Source organism: Glycine soja, chromosome 6 (assembly GCF_004193775.1).
Source record: "Glycine soja cultivar W05 chromosome 6, ASM419377v2, whole genome shotgun sequence".
Classification (NCBI taxonomy): Eukaryota; Viridiplantae; Streptophyta; class Magnoliopsida; order Fabales; family Fabaceae; genus Glycine; species Glycine soja.
In genome coordinates, this window is record NC_041007.1 from 47,471,894 (window position 1) to 47,490,422 (window position 18,529).

General features: G+C 31.2%; 1 protein-coding gene across 4 annotated transcripts; it reads left to right on the forward strand.

Moving 5' to 3' along the window:
- The first annotated feature begins 6,278 nt into the window (after positions 1-6,278).
- Positions 6,279-17,810, forward strand: LOC114417376 (probable serine/threonine-protein kinase PBL5). 4 transcript variants are annotated; one of them, XM_028382548.1, is made up of 10 exons: positions 6,280-6,702; positions 6,785-6,996; positions 7,170-7,312; positions 7,571-7,665; positions 13,403-13,599; positions 14,398-15,018; positions 15,112-15,260; positions 15,589-15,804; positions 16,323-16,472; positions 17,270-17,810. In XM_028382548.1, exons 2-10 carry the CDS (start codon positions 6,807-6,809, stop codon positions 17,636-17,638), a joined length of 2,130 nt encoding a protein of 709 aa, XP_028238349.1. In that variant the 5' UTR covers positions 6,280-6,702; positions 6,785-6,806; the 3' UTR covers positions 17,639-17,810. The 4 variants fall into 4 exon arrangements, with proteins under 4 accessions (XP_028238348.1, XP_028238349.1, XP_028238350.1 ...); XM_028382547.1 differs by having other exon boundaries at positions 6,279-6,996; XM_028382549.1 differs by having other exon boundaries at positions 6,282-6,966.
- Positions 17,811-18,529: the final 719 nt, after the last annotated feature.

Here is an 18,529-nt window from a genome sequence, read left to right on the forward strand (position 1 = left end):
ATGAGAAATTTTGCAACTACTATAAGCAATGTGGTCACATCATCCTAGACTTTCCTACTCGTCCTAGGAACAAATCAACAGAGGCCTTTCACGCCACTACTACTTCATCTCCCTCTAGTCCTAGAATCTCTAGTGTTGAGGCCTTGACCCACCCCCAAGAGCGTCCAACAAATGGTATTGTTTGCTTTATCTACCTATTGGACATTCATGGTAAGCCAAAAGATATCTCTCAACCTTGATTTGTTGATTTTCTGGCCTTCAACCACATGATTGGTTCCCCTGAACATTTACAAGATTTTCATAGTTACACTGGCACCCAAAATATTTAGATGTTCATTTCCTACTATGCCTCCTCCTCCTCCTCCTGTTAACACAAGTGGTGGCAAGAGGAAGAATCCGAGTACCTCTAATCTGGAAGATGTGAGGGAGAAGAAGTGGAAGGCTACTACTTTGCCTCAAGTTTCTGCTTGGTCCCATGTCGATAAATACTTGGCTTTCCTTTCGATGAAGGATGGTGATAATGGTCAAATATGCTTTAATTTTACAAATGATTGAAGGTGAATATCTGCCATTTTTTATATATTTAGCCTTGTTTCGACTCAAAGTTAGGATAAAATAAGAAATTACACTTAGATACTTTGGGTTGATAAATTGTTAGGATTTCTTTATGTTTTGTGGAGTGTTGCAGGCATGTAGTCAGAAAATCACAATTGAGAACTATTTGCTTAAGCGTGACTTGATGTGCGCTTAAGAGAGCCAAGACAAATTGTAATGGAGGAGCCATTGACATGCTTTGGTCAAGTGAGCCTTCTTGGATGCTTAAGCCAGAGGATTTAGATGCAATTGATGAAGACAAAACTCGTTTAAATGTGACATGTTATGCGCTTAAGTGAGCTAAGACAGTGAGGACACTTAGAGCCATTGGAGGTTCTCACTTAAGCCTAAGTCCCAAGGCACTTAAATGAGGGAGACCTAGCCAAGGAATATACGAAGACCACGCTTAAGCAAAACATTCTATGCGCTTAAGCAAGGAAAGTAAGTAGCCAAGTCATTTTGAATCAAGGGGCCTTGGTTAAGTCAGAGAGTCGTGTCAAGCCCAAGCATGCTACAGTTTATAAAAACTTGGCTACTGATTGAAGTAGTAGTTCTGTGTGAGAGAGTATCATTTCTAGGCTTTTAGATTGATTTCAATGTACGATTTCTATTAGCCATTGTACTTAAATGATGAGCAAGTAATCTCCCCATTTGTCAGGGTTGGAAACGATTGAACCTAATTTCATTGAACCTAATTTCATGTAATTCTCATTTTAATACAATTGTTCATGTTTTTATTATTCTTCTTCTATTCTTAATACTTGTTCTAGACTGATAACCTATTGCTTGATCATATGAACCGCCAGTTTAGTTAACAAACACTCTTTTGGTTCTTGAACGAGGAAGAATACCTATTTGGGATTGTCGTTAGACATAGCTCAATACCAATTACGCTCCCTTAATTCTTAATCGATAATGTTGATTATTAGATTAATTTGCCAAGACATTGGAAATTCATCTAAATAATTAAGGCTCTTCCACCTAAGACATCAAGATTAAAATATATCTGTGAATTAGGGATATATTACATGAATAATTAGATTAATTGGGTTTATTATACTAAAAGAAGAGAAAATCAAGTCCAACTCTGATTATTCAAACTTCTTGATTCTCACAACAATATTGCGATCATTCTCTTGCTATCTACTATATTTTACAATACTCTTATTTTCATACTAGTTCTTTAATTATTTGTTTTACTATTAATTGTTCCCATCAAACCTTTGAGAAAACACTTTTAACAAAACCTTAGCCTTTTAATTAGAATTGTTTGGATAAATATTAATTCTTTAGGAGATAACTTAGACGCAAATCCTAATACTATTTTAAAGCTTGTGATTTCACTTGATCATACGAAAAATCCCTAACAGATGAGAAGTCGTCTCTTTGGGATAAGGAGTTCAACCCCAAGGCTCTTATTAATTAGCGACCGGATGCTCAGTCAGGCTGACTGAGCCTCAATGGATGTGATTTCTCGCTTCTAGAATCAATCTTGGGGCATTGCCGAGTTTTGGGTTGATGAGTATGAGAAGGCACATGCCGAATCCCAAAAGGCTCGAGAGGATATTGTGAAGGCTGAAAGAGATTTTTCAGATCCATTGCAAGTTTGCAACTTTACTTACAAGTTGTCTACCTTTGTAAAGGAAAAGCAAATAACAAAATTGTAAGAGCTAATAAATATGTGTCAAGGACTGCATATACTAATTTAAAATTTTACTTACAGGTAAAACCAGGTCCTATTTTCCGGAACCATCGTAGTCCTGGTAAGGCAAGTGCATTGTAATATTCGCCGCATTTCATATTTTCATGCTCGAGGTAAGGTTGATGATTTCAGCAAGGAATCGTATTTTTAGTAATTCTTTTATAATTATAATTTACAATATTTAGGTGAAGTTTATCACTTCATGTGGCATTATATAAGAAACAGCACTAGAATATTCAATGATTTCGTCAGTTGATATTCATAATTTCTTTTATGAAACGGATTCTAACTCCATAATTGAAATAATCAATAATATAAAGGTATCAGATTCTTTATACTCAAAATTACATCATATTTTGGAAGTTTAATTTTTATAGACGGTTAGATTTTTATATTATCATTTATTTAGAAATCACTTAAATAAAACTTTTAAAGTAATTAACTTCTCCATCAAACACATAACTCAATTGCTTAACTAAATGTCTTAAATTTATGTTACATGAAAATTTATGATTTATAATTAATAATAATATAAAATCTTTTTATAGTCGATGTACACTAAAAGTTCAAGAAAAAAAAGTATGTACACTAAAAGTGTAAATTATTCTTTCCATACATCAAACTATCATGCATAATAAATTTATTAATTTTTATAGTTACTATATTAAAAATTATGATAAACTCACCTCCTTTATCCAGATTTGAAACCAACTCTAGACTATATGGAGAGTTTAATATATAATTAAATAACAATATAAAATATTTTATACCACTCTAATTAAATTCTAATACTACTTATCATTTTTTAAAACCTCTTTTTATATAAGAAAAAAACAAAAGACAACACCTTGTTGTAATCATAAACTCTTAATTAGGCCTGGACAATGTAGTCTAGGTCAAAATAGATGAGTATTAAGGGAAAAAGTTTAATGCGAGTGCTTGGTGGTAAAATAATTACGTCTCTTATACATAAGGTGAGTTTAATAATATATTAGATTTTAAATCCGTGTCATACATGAGTTTGTTTAAAATATAATATTTATACTTTATTTATTATTTTTTAAAAATATATGTGTATATATATATATATTATTAATTTTAAAATATTTAATAAAATTTTAAATATAATTGCGTTAAACTCGAGGAAGATGATTAATTATATTTTAATTAAATAAATCTTATCTTAAAAATTCAAGACTATTGAAATTTATTATGATTTACCCCAAATAATAATAGCAATGTAATACCTATATGAAAATGATAAATTTTTAAAAAATAAAAATATAATAAATAGGAATGTATAAAATATAATTATCTAAATTTGAGTGTTAGTTTTTGCTATTGTTGATATTATGTTAACATGCACTTAATTTTTGTATGTTTATAAATAATTATTTTAATATATATTTTTTGTAAAAATTTAAACTATTTTAAATTTATTGAAGTAGTGTAAGTTTTATTAAATGTATATTTTTTTAATTATTTTAAAATAAAAAATTCACCATGTTTACTACTTCTAATGTCTCTTAGTTTGTTGTTATTAAAAAATTATTATTTTTATTATTTTTATATTATATATATATATATATATATATATATATATATATATATATATATATATTAGTTAGTTTTTAAAATTATTTACTATTGAATATAACTTTCCTGCAAAATACCTGTGAGGGTTTCACATAAATTTAATTATCTTTTTTCAAAGTAATATATACAGAGAAAATATTATGAAACACATTTTTAGTGAAAAACCTACTACTACTCTAAATCAAATTATGGATTCTTTCAAATTCAGTATCATATTTATAAAAGTATTACTTTTAATTACTATGTTTTTAATGAAATATATTTTAAAATAATTAATTTTAAAAAAATAAATTTTAGAACACATATAATATAATACTCTACTGGATAAAAATAAAAAGTTAGTTTTAAAAGACTATTTAAAATTTATTTATCAATAAGGATTATAATTTCATTTTTAATATAAGTAGGTATGTTCATTCTTAAACGTTGCTATTACTATTACTATTATTATTATATGAAAAAAAAATGTATAATGAATGGTATTTGTGCAAGTAATTTAACTCTTCATTAATATTAAATTTGCTCAAATTTATTGAGGAAGTTTAACTTAATAGGTTAAAAATGGTGTGTGAGTATTGTAAATTTTATGGTACCATGTTTAATTCCTACAGATAAAAAGAAAAATTGTTCAAATTTAATCAATAGAGTCTATTTTTTTGGGCTAGAAACACTTCAAGTTAAATTTACTATTATATATATATATATATATATATATATATATATATATATATAAATTTACTTATTATAAATGATTGAATAATTAATCATATAAAATATTTTACATCACTAATATACTCAAATTAAATTCTTACTCGCCTGGGTCTCACACACATATATATTATAGGATTGTTATTCAATCATATATTAAATTCCCCATATATAATACACTCTGATTAAGTTCTTAATACTTATCATTTTATTTTACAGAACCACTTGTCATATTTTAAAACCTCCTTTAATATAAGAAAATTGCAAAAGTTTATACATGTATAAACTTTTAATAATATTTTTTTTAAAAGCAAATATTAATTTTTGTTAGTAAAAAAATTTAAATCCACGACCTATTCCTTTCTGCCTTCATTCATTATCATCAAACTAACCTTATAGATCCTTCAAATAATAAACTCTTAATTATGGCTGGACAATGGTTAAGGTCAAAATAAATGAATAAATTTATAGACATATGAAGTCATCAACATCTTATCCTAAGACGTTCGTCGTGCATGGGTGAAAATAATTCTCATTTATAAGGTATATATAAATATTGTGTACACAGATGTTATCGGATACAGGTATGATAAATTTTAATATTTATGTCATATGACATTATATAATTAGACTAAAATATATTTTTTATTTTTTATTTTTTTCGTTTAGATGTAATTTAATCCTTTATGTTTTTTAAAATTCAATTTGACCTGAAACAAATCTTAAATCAAAGAAATAACTAATGTTTCAAAAAAATAGTAAAAAAATATTGTTGACCTAATGAGATGGTATTATTTATTTAATTATTGTGATATTTTCATTTTTTTTTGCAATACAAACAATGAAAATCAAACCTAAATCCTCTAGCATCTACCTTAACCTCCACCACTAGGCCAACAACTCCAGTAATTTTGTGATATTTTCATTTAAATTGGTATAAAAATTATAAAATGAAAGTGTCCATAAAAGCCAGATAAGTATATGTCATATATCCGTAACAAAAACAAATTTGGCAGCACATGATGATGATCTAATCATACAAATAACCAGCTATAAAGCAATTATGTTGATTCAATTTTGGCTTAAATGTATTTTTTTTCCTTCCTATTTTTTTAATTTTGATTCCTGTAGAAAAATTTATTCATTTTTAGTTTATATAAGTTTTTTTTTTTTTTAAGTTTGATACATATATGATATTTTATTATTTTTGTTTTTGTAATTTTGATCGTTGTAAGGAAGAATTTATGATGACTATAAATGAAAAAATTAGAATCTTAAATAGATTAAATTAAAAAAACACAAACTTACAATGACTATAAATAAATTAAAAAAATATTTAAAAAAACTAAATTAAAAAAATGTTAATTTATAAGGACTAAAAAATTAAAAAAATAAACTTACTTAAATAAAAAATTAAAATACCTTCTCCAGCTCTTGTAGGTGCAAAATCTCAATCAATCTCCACTAACAGGCAGAACCAGTAAAATTAAACAAATCTCTTGCCAACAATGTTACATTTCTTACAAAGCCTAGGATTCATCGTAAACAAAATCTTCTTCAATGAATGAAACATAAAGTAGTGAGAAAATAATATAGTATTCACAAATTAGGCTAATAAATTCACCTCGCCTCTCATTAATTGGAGAACGGTTCAGGGCCCTTGCAAGGATATCCGAATATGCTATTGCTAACACTCTCTTGTGCTTCAATGGATTCATCACTACCCTTATCCTCCGGAATTTTTTTTTAACAATCTTTACTCTATAAGTATCAGTGGGTGCCAGAGAAAGAATAAATTTGGAGGATATTCGTTCTGTTTCATCTCAATGTTCTCCCATTATTTATGTTTTGATAAAATTACAATATATAAAACGTTCCTTTATAGTTTTCCTTAGAACTTTTCTTCTCTTGGATAAGTTTTGTTCTAATACATCAAACCCTTGTATTGTATATAGTATCAAACCCTTATACCCACCAAAGTTAATAGGCATTTGACTTCTGTTGGTAGTAGCTTCTGTTTTTCATCGTAATTGCATCATATATGTAAAATATTTAGGCAAATTCTAAAACAATGCCATGCAATTAGTATTGTTGTTGAAGAGGTATAGGCAATGTACTCCACATAAAAATTTTTCATATACCCTTTTCGTTGTGTCTAATTTTTAACTTGTTGAAAACTTGAAGAGCAAGTCATTGAAGCCGATACATGATGACAACAGAAGCTGAGACTGAGAGGGTAGTGGTGATCCAGGATGCATCAAGAGATGTTAATTCAAATGCAATCCTAAGGGCCCTGGAATGGTTTTCTGTTAAAGCTGGAGATCAGCTTATAATTGTTGCTATCCTTGATTGGATTAGCAGTCCTAGTATGTTTTCTTTACTTCCAAGAAAGCGTTGTAAGGATTTGGATTCAGTTACATTTTCTTTTTCCATGTTTGATCTGATTATAAAAAAGAACACAGAAGGATATGTGAAATTAGATACTTTAAAGAAAAGTCATAATTTGAATATTAAGCCGTTTTACTTACTAATTGTAATTGATATTGCTAACTTTTTTTTTCCTCTTTAGTGGGTTACATGGTCAGAGTTGATTCCAGTTCAATGATTTCAACAAACAAGAAAATAATTGAAAAAAGGCTTACCAAAATAAAGGAAGAATATCTTAGGAACCAGAACATCGAGGAGATCTCCAACTACTGTAAATTGAATGAGGTTAGCACAATCCATATGCTTAACAAATAAGTCTGAAATATCGCACAAGAGTAGCTAACACTTAACACAGTTAGAAAAGGGGTTTGACAAGCTATAGGGCAGAAAAATTATACAGATTTCTGATGTATTTATATGATGAATATGTTCTATACATATATACCCTTAAATAATTATCTTAACGATAAACTGAACAGACCTATACAGTGTCTAAGAATAAAATGGTTTATGAAATTTTTATTTGGAAATGATGTTTCACAGATTGGATTCCAATTAGAAGTACTTGTAGGCTCTACTGCAGAGGTTGCTTCTAATGCTGCTAAGGAATTTCAGGCGACAAGGTTGATACTAGTTAGGTCCGTTTCTAACTTCTAACTCTTTTTTGCCTTGCTCTATAACATGCAAGTGAAACCGAACGGCAATTAACTACTTAAGATGGAATTGTACATGTTGCGAAAACTAATACAAAATACCAAAAAAAAATCCCACTTAAGCAGAAAAAGATGATGTCTAGAACTATTAAATATAAGATCTTCCTAGTTTTTTTGTCTTAAAACAATTTCAGAAATCAGAGTTATGCAGATGAACTGCTAGAATCAAATATAGGTGATAATGATACAACTAACGATCCCAATGTTCGAACATTTCAGATCATAATTTGAAATGACAAAGAATGAAAATAAAATGAACACCAGCATTTTTTGGTTCTCCCAATATAAGTTACTTCCGCAAGCAAGTGAAAGAGAGATCAAACCAGAAAGAATATAGTAATTATATACAACTACTCTCAACTTGTTAGGAGAGAACAATTATCATTCTCTCTATCAATAGGAGTAAAAACACCTTACAATCTCTCTCTAGAAACTATAAAGAAAAGATACACAAGATAAGAGACTGAGATAATGCAAAACATCAATCAAGCCTCCCTTAAAATTATTTAGGCTTTAAGACTGCTATTTGACTGCAAATTAAATTTGGCTAGAATCATCCTCAGAAGGATAGTCATTCATTTGCTTCTTGGCCATCATTTATTTAGCTATTAACAATTTATTTTCCAACATTTCTCCCACTTGAAGACTTTGATTTGTAATCATATCTTCACACTCTTTCACACACTTTCATCCTTGCTATTTGTAATCATGCAATTTGATGTTTGATGTTGTAAATTGAGGAAATAACATTCAGATTGTTGATGTGCTCTGTTATTAGTGTAGATTCACTCCTTCAAAGAGTGTAAAGGCTTCTTTTTAAGAATATCCTGTTGTTAAGTGATTTAATCTTGTACGATTTGGTGAGAGCATCCCAATCTCCTTTGCCATCTTATCTGAAATACTTGACAACATTGAATCTGTCATTGTTATATGCAAATTGGCAACAACATTGTCATTCATCACTTTCCACTTTTTATCAGTTATCCTTGTAGGTTTGCCTTCTATTGTTGATTAGCAATTATCCCTTCTCACGACTGCTTCTATCTTAAACTTTCATAGGGAGAAATTACTGCCAGTAAACTACTCAATATCAAATTTTTCCACCAAAGTACTCACGACGATTTGTTTTATAGTTGCACCGACTTTATTTAACCATGAAAACCTAATGGCCCTGAATCCCTAATATCACTGTTAGCATATTTCAGATTGTAATTTAACTTTCAACAAAAGCTGAAATGAGAAAGAGTGAAGATAAAATGAAGGCTATGAATTATGTGGCACTCCCAAATGAAGCTACATCCAGAAGCAAGTGAAAGATGAAACACACTAGAAAGAATATGGTAATTACAACTACTCTAAACTTGTAAGGAGAGAAAAATGACCACTCTCTTTCAATAGGAAAAAAACACCTTACAACTGCTTTCTAGAAACTATATAGAAAAGCTACACGAAAGAAGAGAATGAATAAAATGGGATAGCTGCAAAACATCATTCAAAACTCCTTATATAGGATTTAAGAATGAACTTTGACCACGGATTAAATGTGGCTAGAATATGCCCATAGTCATTCATCTGCTTATTGGTCATCATTTTTTTAGCTATTAACCTTATTTTCCAACACCTAATTATAACTAACGACAGTTCAAGTGGACGGGACTTGGATCCCTTAAGCATATGGCCTTCGGTTCTATCCTATTCATGTGTAGGAAAAAAACAACACTATTGGGAGGGGTTCCTACTCTTAAGCCTGTATTCCAAGAGATTAGTCTCTCTGGCTCTCATGTACTAGGTGCATGAATTATGACACTCTCTACCCCGACATACATATAGTGAAAGGAAACATGGAATAACGGGAGTAATTTAAAAAGATCACTACTAAAAAATGACTATTTTACAACATACATTCTAAGACGGTTATGAGAAACCGCCTTAAAATTTGACGCGGTGACAATTTTGTAATTTGGAAAGTGCAATTTGTTTTTTACGACACACATTCTAAGACAGTTATAAGAAATTATCTTAGAATGTACGATAGTGACAATTTTGTAATTAGAGGGAAAAAACCACATGTTTTCCATGATAACCATTATTGTTTTAATTCCCTCTAATTACGAAATTGTCATCGCATCTCCTTTGAAATCCCTATCTAACTCATTCGTCCCTCACCCACTTTCTGTCGTGCCCTCCGTCACCCTTTCTCAACCATCCACTCCTTACTCATTGTCTTTCGTGCCCTCCCTCACTCAACTCGTCTGATCACCTGTGGTGGTGGCCTCACTCTGTTTGTCTACTCAGCGGTCGTCGAACGTGTGTCACGTCGTTGTCGTGTGCTGTCATCGTCATACAGGTAAGTACTCATATTTGTAGTAGTTATGAATTTCTCGTATCTTATCCGACGAAGAATTTACATTTTTGGTCTATATAATTAATAATATCATCTTAGCAATTTAAGCTATGAATGATTGAATTTGACAACTGTAGCGCACATTCCGTTAGGGGTGTAAGTTTAGTTAGAGTTGGGTTAAATTAAGTGTAATCATTCTTGACTTAGAGGAAAGGTGTCACATGCTCTAACTTCACTCTTCTTCAAGCCCTCATTATTCTATTCTCCACTTTGATTAGAAATTATCATAATTAAAACAATAACGCAAACTAAAAAGAGATTGAGACAAGCACATGAGAGAAAGAGAATAAGGGGGGTAAAAACTGTAGCCCATTCAAAATTACAATGCACTGAATAATATTAATGAGAAACTAAGATCATGTAATTGTAGCCCATTCAAAATGAATACATCAACAGATATCAACTTGTTGCCAGGTATCCTCAGAGATGTTGTAGCGTTGATTCTTCTGAATAAAAAGTAATAGATCAGCTTCCAACAAAAGAAACAAAAAGTAAAATAACACAATCCTACAAATGGATTGGTTCACGGGTCAACTTGATCTAATCCATTTAACTCACAGGTTCAATGGATTGAGCTTACATTGAGATTTAAATAGGCTGATAGTATTGAGCAGCCTTAACCCCAAATCAAGGTGATGGCACATGGGCCAAAGCCGAATTCCCAAATCTATAATCCTATCCTATAACATAAAATTGGTCATTCTCTTATTTTATGCTATTTCATAGCCTCATGTCTATTTGTATCTTTCCTCTCTATGCTTGTTTGTGTTCTCCAATTTCCCTTAATGGTAAATTCCAATCTCTATTTACCTCCCCATTTTAGTGTTTAGATGGCAACCCAAGAAGTCATCAGCTTCCAGCAAAGTAATCAATCACACTCTCTAGTGCTGGTATGGCATTGCAGTGCATCATGAATATGGGCCACTAAGTGGAACCCCATTGCATTGCAGCTCGCTGTCCCAAGTGGAGCACCATGAATGAAAAGCAAGCAACACGACCTCTATTGCATTAGACACAAAAGTCCTCCTTTTTTGGCCTCGACCCCTGAATGATGTTGTTTCATTTTGTTTGGGGAGGACCTTGCCCCCCTTAAATTTCATTAGAATCCAAGCCCTATGTGAAACTCATTCCTTTTAAAGGCTAAATAACACCAGTCTCTTCTCTCTTCAACACAAATAACATGATCCAAAGCTATCAGCTGCATTTCCTGCCAACTCATGGCATACCAGTGGAGTTTCTGGACAACCCCACATGCCCACACTCTGGAACTTTGGCACACCATTTTGTGGTCTCTACTCTGTTCACATCAAAGAGAGGTCTATGTTCTATTTTATATTCCTTCTTTCACTGTCATGTTTAGATAGGCAACCATATGTTTCCCTTTTTTGTTGTACTTTCTTTTTTCTTTTTTATATTACTTGACTCTTGTTATTATTAACGTCTATGTTCCAGTATTGTTAAATGGAATCCTTGAAGTTTTGAATGTTATGCCTTAATTCTCATTAAATACTATTTTAGTGATGGTTTGTTATGATATGAACAACTTCTGTTAATTTTTAAATATCCACATCACTTAAGTGAAGCAGCCACATCACCTCAACTTGTCAAATTAAGGTGGTGTGGTTTTGGGGGAGGCTTTCACAACCAACTTTTCGGCTCCAGACAACACTTATGTAAAAGTGTTGCATACTACAACTTTTAGAATGTGTTGCATCCTTATGCTTTTGTCCCATGTAGCATTTGTGCGTCCTAGGTTTTTACTACCCAAAGAACACTTCACTTAATCTATGAAACTCCAATCCTTCCACTAATAGATTGTAATGTATTCCCTATAAGAAATTTGTGTATGGATATAATTGCAAGGCTGCCCTCTCAAACACAGCCTTGGCTGCCCTCTCAAACCTCTGTCTTCGTGCGATTCAGTTTTCTCTCTCCAAGAATATTATTTTACAAATCCCAATAGGGAAAGTGTGCGGAATTGAACCTTGAACCACATATCAAAATTTCAAGACAATCCAACGGTTAACGAGTTCGAGATCGTAGTTTTACTGAGACAATTTTGAATTTTTGCGAGAAAAGAAAAAGTTGCGATAAAAAGGATTTTCTATCAGCTCCGACATCCTTTTATAATTCCCAACGGTGGGAATGTTTGGAAATGAGTTCTGACCGTGGTGCTCCAATTTCACGACGATCCAACGGTCAATAAGTCTGAGATCATCATTTTCCTGAGATAAGTTTGGTGGTATGCGGGAAAAAGAGAGGATTTTGGGAGGAGGAGATGGAAAAACGAAATTGAGAGAAAAAGGAGACATCGTTAGTGTGAGAAACTGACTTAACACGTCTCTATTTATAGCTAGGATACTTAATAAAAACAAAATCTATTTTATTCCTTATCAAATAAATAAATAAAATACTATTTTTATTTTCTCTCAAACTATTATTTTAATTAATAAAGTTATTTCTCCTTATTTATTATTTGATTATAAAAAAACTTATCATTTTTCTAAAACTCTATTTATTTACAATAAGAATCCTTTTTAAATTAGTTTACGAAAAAAATGGGATGGAGGGAGACCAGTTAGGGTCATGTTTTACAAGAATACTCCAAGATCGGCACATGCTTAAAGGAGTACTCAAAATCAGGTGTATTTATTTCCAAGACCTAGACTCCGAAGAGTTCGTTAGGGCCTCTCCCTCCTAATTCAAGTCTAACCTAGAAAACATTTTAACACACAAACTCTATCAATGAACTATACAAAACATGCGACTTCTCATTTTCACACACTTTCATTAAATAAATAACTCATTAAAACATCTCTTTATTTTCTAAAACATCATTTTACTCCACTTATTTTCTAATACTATGAAACCCTTATTTTAATTAACAATTTTTTTTCTCTTATTTATTTAATTTCTAAAAACTCTATTAATTTTTAAATAATTTTTTTTTATTTTATGAAAAATTAATGGACTGTTACAAGAATTATGTGTGGCAATAAATCTCATGCATAGCATCGTTCTTGATATGCAAGACTCTATGATCAGTACTGTTTTTATCATTGTTCCATGCAATATATTATAAGGGGAAATCAAACTTAAGCATTCGCAGCTGCTCATTTAAGGTCACTGTCAAGGAGAATAAGTTTGTCCACCAAAAAATAGAAACTAGCTTATGATATCATATTATCCATGGACTACTTATGCAAGGTTATTTTGATACGCTATGCTAAAGCTATAGCCTTTTTGCCTTGGATGCAGACAAATTCACAAAGATATGAAGCATTTCATGCGCAACCTCCCTTGTGGTATGTATAGGATAACAAGTGACAATTCAATTGAGAGGTTGAAAGATCCAAAATCAGCAGTCAGTACCAAAACATTTGCCGACAAGCAAGAAAATGTAAGCTATAAAGAAATGTTTCCAGGAAGTGAAGAGGAGGAACGTTCTCTTCTGAGTAAGTACTTTTATGCCATAGCAATATTGTCTAAATACAATATATATATATATATATATATATATATATATATATATATATATATATATATAAATTAATATTTCTATAATGTCATAGACAGGTTTTATGTTCTCTCATTCATTGCCTCTCGTACTATCAACAAATCAGAGAATAAAAAACCTCTTATAGAAATATGCAATACCCACCTATAATGTCAAATTTTTATTTAGATAAACTGCTGTAATAATGCATTTCCATTTTGGTGTTAACTGAACAATTGACATCAGTACTCAAACCTTTGGACAAGTCATGAAGATTCAAGTCAGATTATGAAAATCCATGCCATGAACAAAAGAAATCCCGGTGTTCTATCATATCCTATCTGTCAATCAGACTGCAAATATATCTAGGAATAGTTAGCAATTTAGGATGATTAAACAAATGATTAGTAATCAACACTCAAAGATGGTTCAATATATGTTAACTCTGAATAGCTAGTCTTTTTGGTCAATTAATACTATCGACTTCCAATGCACAAACTGCAGATTCACAATTTTTACACAAGAATCTTGTAAACAAAAACCATGGTGAAAGTTTATCAATGTTGAGTTACAATACATGTTGAGGTAATAATAACATGAAATTTTTTTGGCTACATTCACTGCTAAACGAAACAGCTAAAGAACCTCACTGAAATCTCCATTAATTTAATGATATCTGTTGCTATTTAAATACCTATATATATTCCTTTTGATGATTAAACAGTACAACTGAGATGATCAATGGTACATCACGCAGTGTCTAGGTCTTCATCAAGTGATCTGTTGACACCAACTGTAGTTTCAAGTCAGTGGAGTACAGAAGTCTCCACTTCTAGTTTTGGAAGCTTGCGGCATGGCTGTCAATACCAAGAGGGAAAGTTTTATTCAAATATAGAACAAGAAACAACATGGAACCGATCACTATTTCACATTTCGGAGAATGAAGAAACAAGTCAAATAGAAGTAAATCAAAAGGAGCAGAACAGCAGAAATAACGAAGCATCTCATATGGAGGAAGAATTCACAAATCCATTTTGTTCCGTGTGCAATAATAGACGGCCAAAAATTGGATTGAAGAGAGATTTCAGTTATGCGGAGCTTCATACTGCGACACAAGGATTTTCTCCTAAGAACTTTCTGTCAGAAGGTGGATTTGGATCTGTCTACAAAGGGCTGCTGAATGGAATGAAGATTGCTGTTAAGCAACATAAATATGCAAGCTTCCAAGGAGAGAAGGAATTTAAGTCTGAAGTGAATGTGCTTAGCAAAGCAAGACATGAGAATGTGGTTGTGCTGCTAGGTTCATGCTCAGAAAAAAACGATAGGCTTCTTGTGTATGAATATGTCTGCAATGGCTCTCTTGACCAACATATATCAGGTAAGCAAACAGGCTTTAATTTAGTATTTGATTTCTATTTATGTTTTTCTTAATACAGCTTATAAGAGACTAACTTTTGTTAAATTGATGCAGAACACTCTCGATCACCTCTTAGTTGGGAAGATAGGATCAACGTAGCTATTGGAGCTGCCAAAGGCTTACTATACTTGCACAAGAACAACATAATACACAGAGATGTGAGACCAAACAATATCCTTATTACACACGATTATCAACCATTGGTAATACATCAAGTCTTGAATCTACATATATTTGCATGCATATGATGCTAATTAAAACATGGCACACAGCTTCAAATTTGCAAATTTCAATGATGCATCCAGGACTGCTTTGTAAGATATTAGTCCAGGATATTAATTATGTTCATTTGTTGAATAATGATGGAACATTTAATAATTAATACATTATTAGCATTACTGTGTGTACTTGTGCAAATAAGATATAGCAAAATCACATATTAGTCTGGGAGTACTCTATAAACTCACTGTTAATTTCATAAAAAAGCTGAACTTCATTGAGAACATTTTTCTTTCCTTGTGAATTTATTAGCTGGGAGACTTTGGATTAGCAAGAAATCAAAATCAAGACTCGATACACTCAACGGAAGTTGTTGGAACTTTGGGGTACTTGGCACCCGAATATGCAGAACTTGGCAAAGTGTCTGCCAAAACAGATGTATATTCTTTTGGGGTGGTTCTACTGCAACTAATAACAGGAATGAGAACTACAGATAAAAGACTCGGAGGAAGAAGTCTTGTGGGATGGGTAACAATCTAAATACCATAAAATTTCAATTATCTTAATGCTTTAGTATAACCTCAGCTCATCAAGGCATCAATACGATTCAAATCAATTTCATACCTTAGTTTTTAATGTTAGTGTCAAGTCAAGGACCAGTGTTAGTGTGTTACCAATATTATACTTTTTGAGTCACTTTTGGAATTTCTTTTAATCTTTAAAGACTTATAGGAAGAATTGATAGTTCATTTATGATAATTTAGATGTTTCTTTCAGTTGATCTTTAAGTACATGAATAGCATCAATTACAATTATGTTCTTTTTCTTTTGACTTTATAGAAATAATAGTTATGCTTTACTTTTTATTTTGGTTTTGGAAGAACTATGATTCATTTTGATACAAAGAAAGTTGTTGACAAATTGAAGGTTTGGGGGGAGGGGGCTGTGGGGCTACATTACCGGATAATATAAGCTTTAACTTCAACATTCTGATAAATAACATAATTAAATATCTTTATTCGTTTGTCTATTAAAATTTCTTGCAGGCAAGGCCACTTTTAAGAGAAAGGAACTATCCAGATTTAATTGATGAAAGGATCATCAACTCTTATGATGTCCATCAACTATTTTGGATGGTTCGAATAGCAGAAAAATGTCTAAGCAGGGAGCCTCAAAGGAGACTAAATATGGTGAAGGTAGGCTACATATTTGGATCATTTGTTTTGGAGTATAGTTCACTGTATTTTAAAGGAGAAGGATTTAAAATAATGGAGAGCAGTTGATAATAAGTAACGTATTTATATTAGCAAACCAACAAAGTTCTTATTAGTTTCATAACTGTGTTACTAACATTTCTCAATTGAGAACCTTCCAGCAAACATTCTCATTAGGAAACATGCTATGAACAATTTTTTTTGAATGTTATTCAGCTGCAACATCCACGTACTTCCGGAATTGTCTTTTTATTTTCTTTTTTTATATAAGCTTTGAAAAAGTGTTGGACAATATGAAATGCCAACATCTCTCTTGTTCGAAGTGTCGCCATGTTGGACACGTTTTCAATATTTCTTATTAGGTGTCTGATTTAAAAATGATATTTTGTTGGCTTGAACACTTTAGTCATCACCTTTACACTGCTAATACACTTAAAAAAACATAGAAGGTTAGTTTAAAAAATAAATATACTATCATTTTAAATATTTTATTATATGTTACTCATATTTCATTTCAGTAGAATTTTTATATTTGTGTTTGTATGTGGTGTCACCGTGTCCTATATTTTTTATATTAGTCATGTCGAAGTGTCCATGTCTGTGTCAGAGTCCGTGTTTCATATGTCTATAAAAAAGAGTGTTAGAGAAAGTACTAGATTATATGAAAAACAGGCATGCATAGTTTTTCATACATTCAAGGTCAGGTTAATAAAATGTATGACCAGATTCTAAGGTGATACGTTTTATTTTATTTTACTTCATCTTTTATGTCACTACAGGTTGTTGATGCTCTAACTGACATAGTGGAAGGCAGAACATGTGACATCAGATTAAGGGATTACTCCCCTGCAAGGTCAGATTCAACCAATGGTGTATCCGACTCTGATGAATCTAAAGATGAAATGCAGGAACCCTTCAGGTTTGAAGAGGAGTTACTAAGTCACAGTTCAGAATCCATAGAAAATAACAACATAAGTCAGATGATGCAGATGATTGTAAGACAGCCACCATCCCCTCCAATTCAGAGCATCTTTTCATGTATCTCAAGCTCATATAAGTTTCATTATGAGTCAACTAGTGATGGTGAAGCACAGAATGAAGGGGAAATAGAAATATCAAATTCGAATGGAGGGTTACTATATTCTTAGATGCTAGACTTAGTATATAGCTGAAATAAGGGAGAATATTTCAGTTTAGTTCCTTTAAATGAATAAAGTTTCCACTTGTTAAAATGGTTATTTTGTGACAGAATATGGTTACTCAGTTGAGATGAGTTTTATCTTATGGGATGAAATTTAGTTATGAATGGATTTGGTTTCATCCTCTTGCAGCACAAAATGTTTTATCCTATCAATAAACTCTATGGTGTCAAATGTTAAGGGGCTTTTTTCTCAAGAACAATTATCAGGTTCTCAACATATTTAAAAAGAGGAATGATTGTAACACCCAATTTTTTTAAAAATGAATTAAAAAGAATTTTAATTAAAAATAAATAGAATTTTAGAAAAATAATGAGATTTTTGTAATTAAATAAATAAGAAAAAATAATTTTATTAATTAAAATAATGATTTTAAGGTAAATAAAATAAATATGTTTTTAAAAAATAAAAAGGATGTTTTATTTATTCATTTGATAGGAAGTAAAATAGAGTTCATTTTTATAAGATAATAAAATAAAGAAAAATAGAGTAAATAATAGACTTAAAGTAGCTATAAATAGAGACATATTAGGTCAATTTTTACATTTAAGATATGTTTGTTCGCTCTCTCTTCCTCCCAAATTCGTTTTCTCTTTTTTTTCTCTTAAAACCCTCTCTTTTTCCCACATACACTCAAACATGTCCCAATAAAACTACGATCTCGAACTCATTAACTATCGAATCATCCTGAAATTTGGATACCAAGTTTGAAACTCATTTTCACACATTCCCACATTGGGATTTGTGAAATAATGTTTGTAAAGAGAAATGATCCTTGCACGAAGACAATGAAATTGAGACTCCAATATCTTCTCCTTCTCTCGAATGCTTGAAAACCTT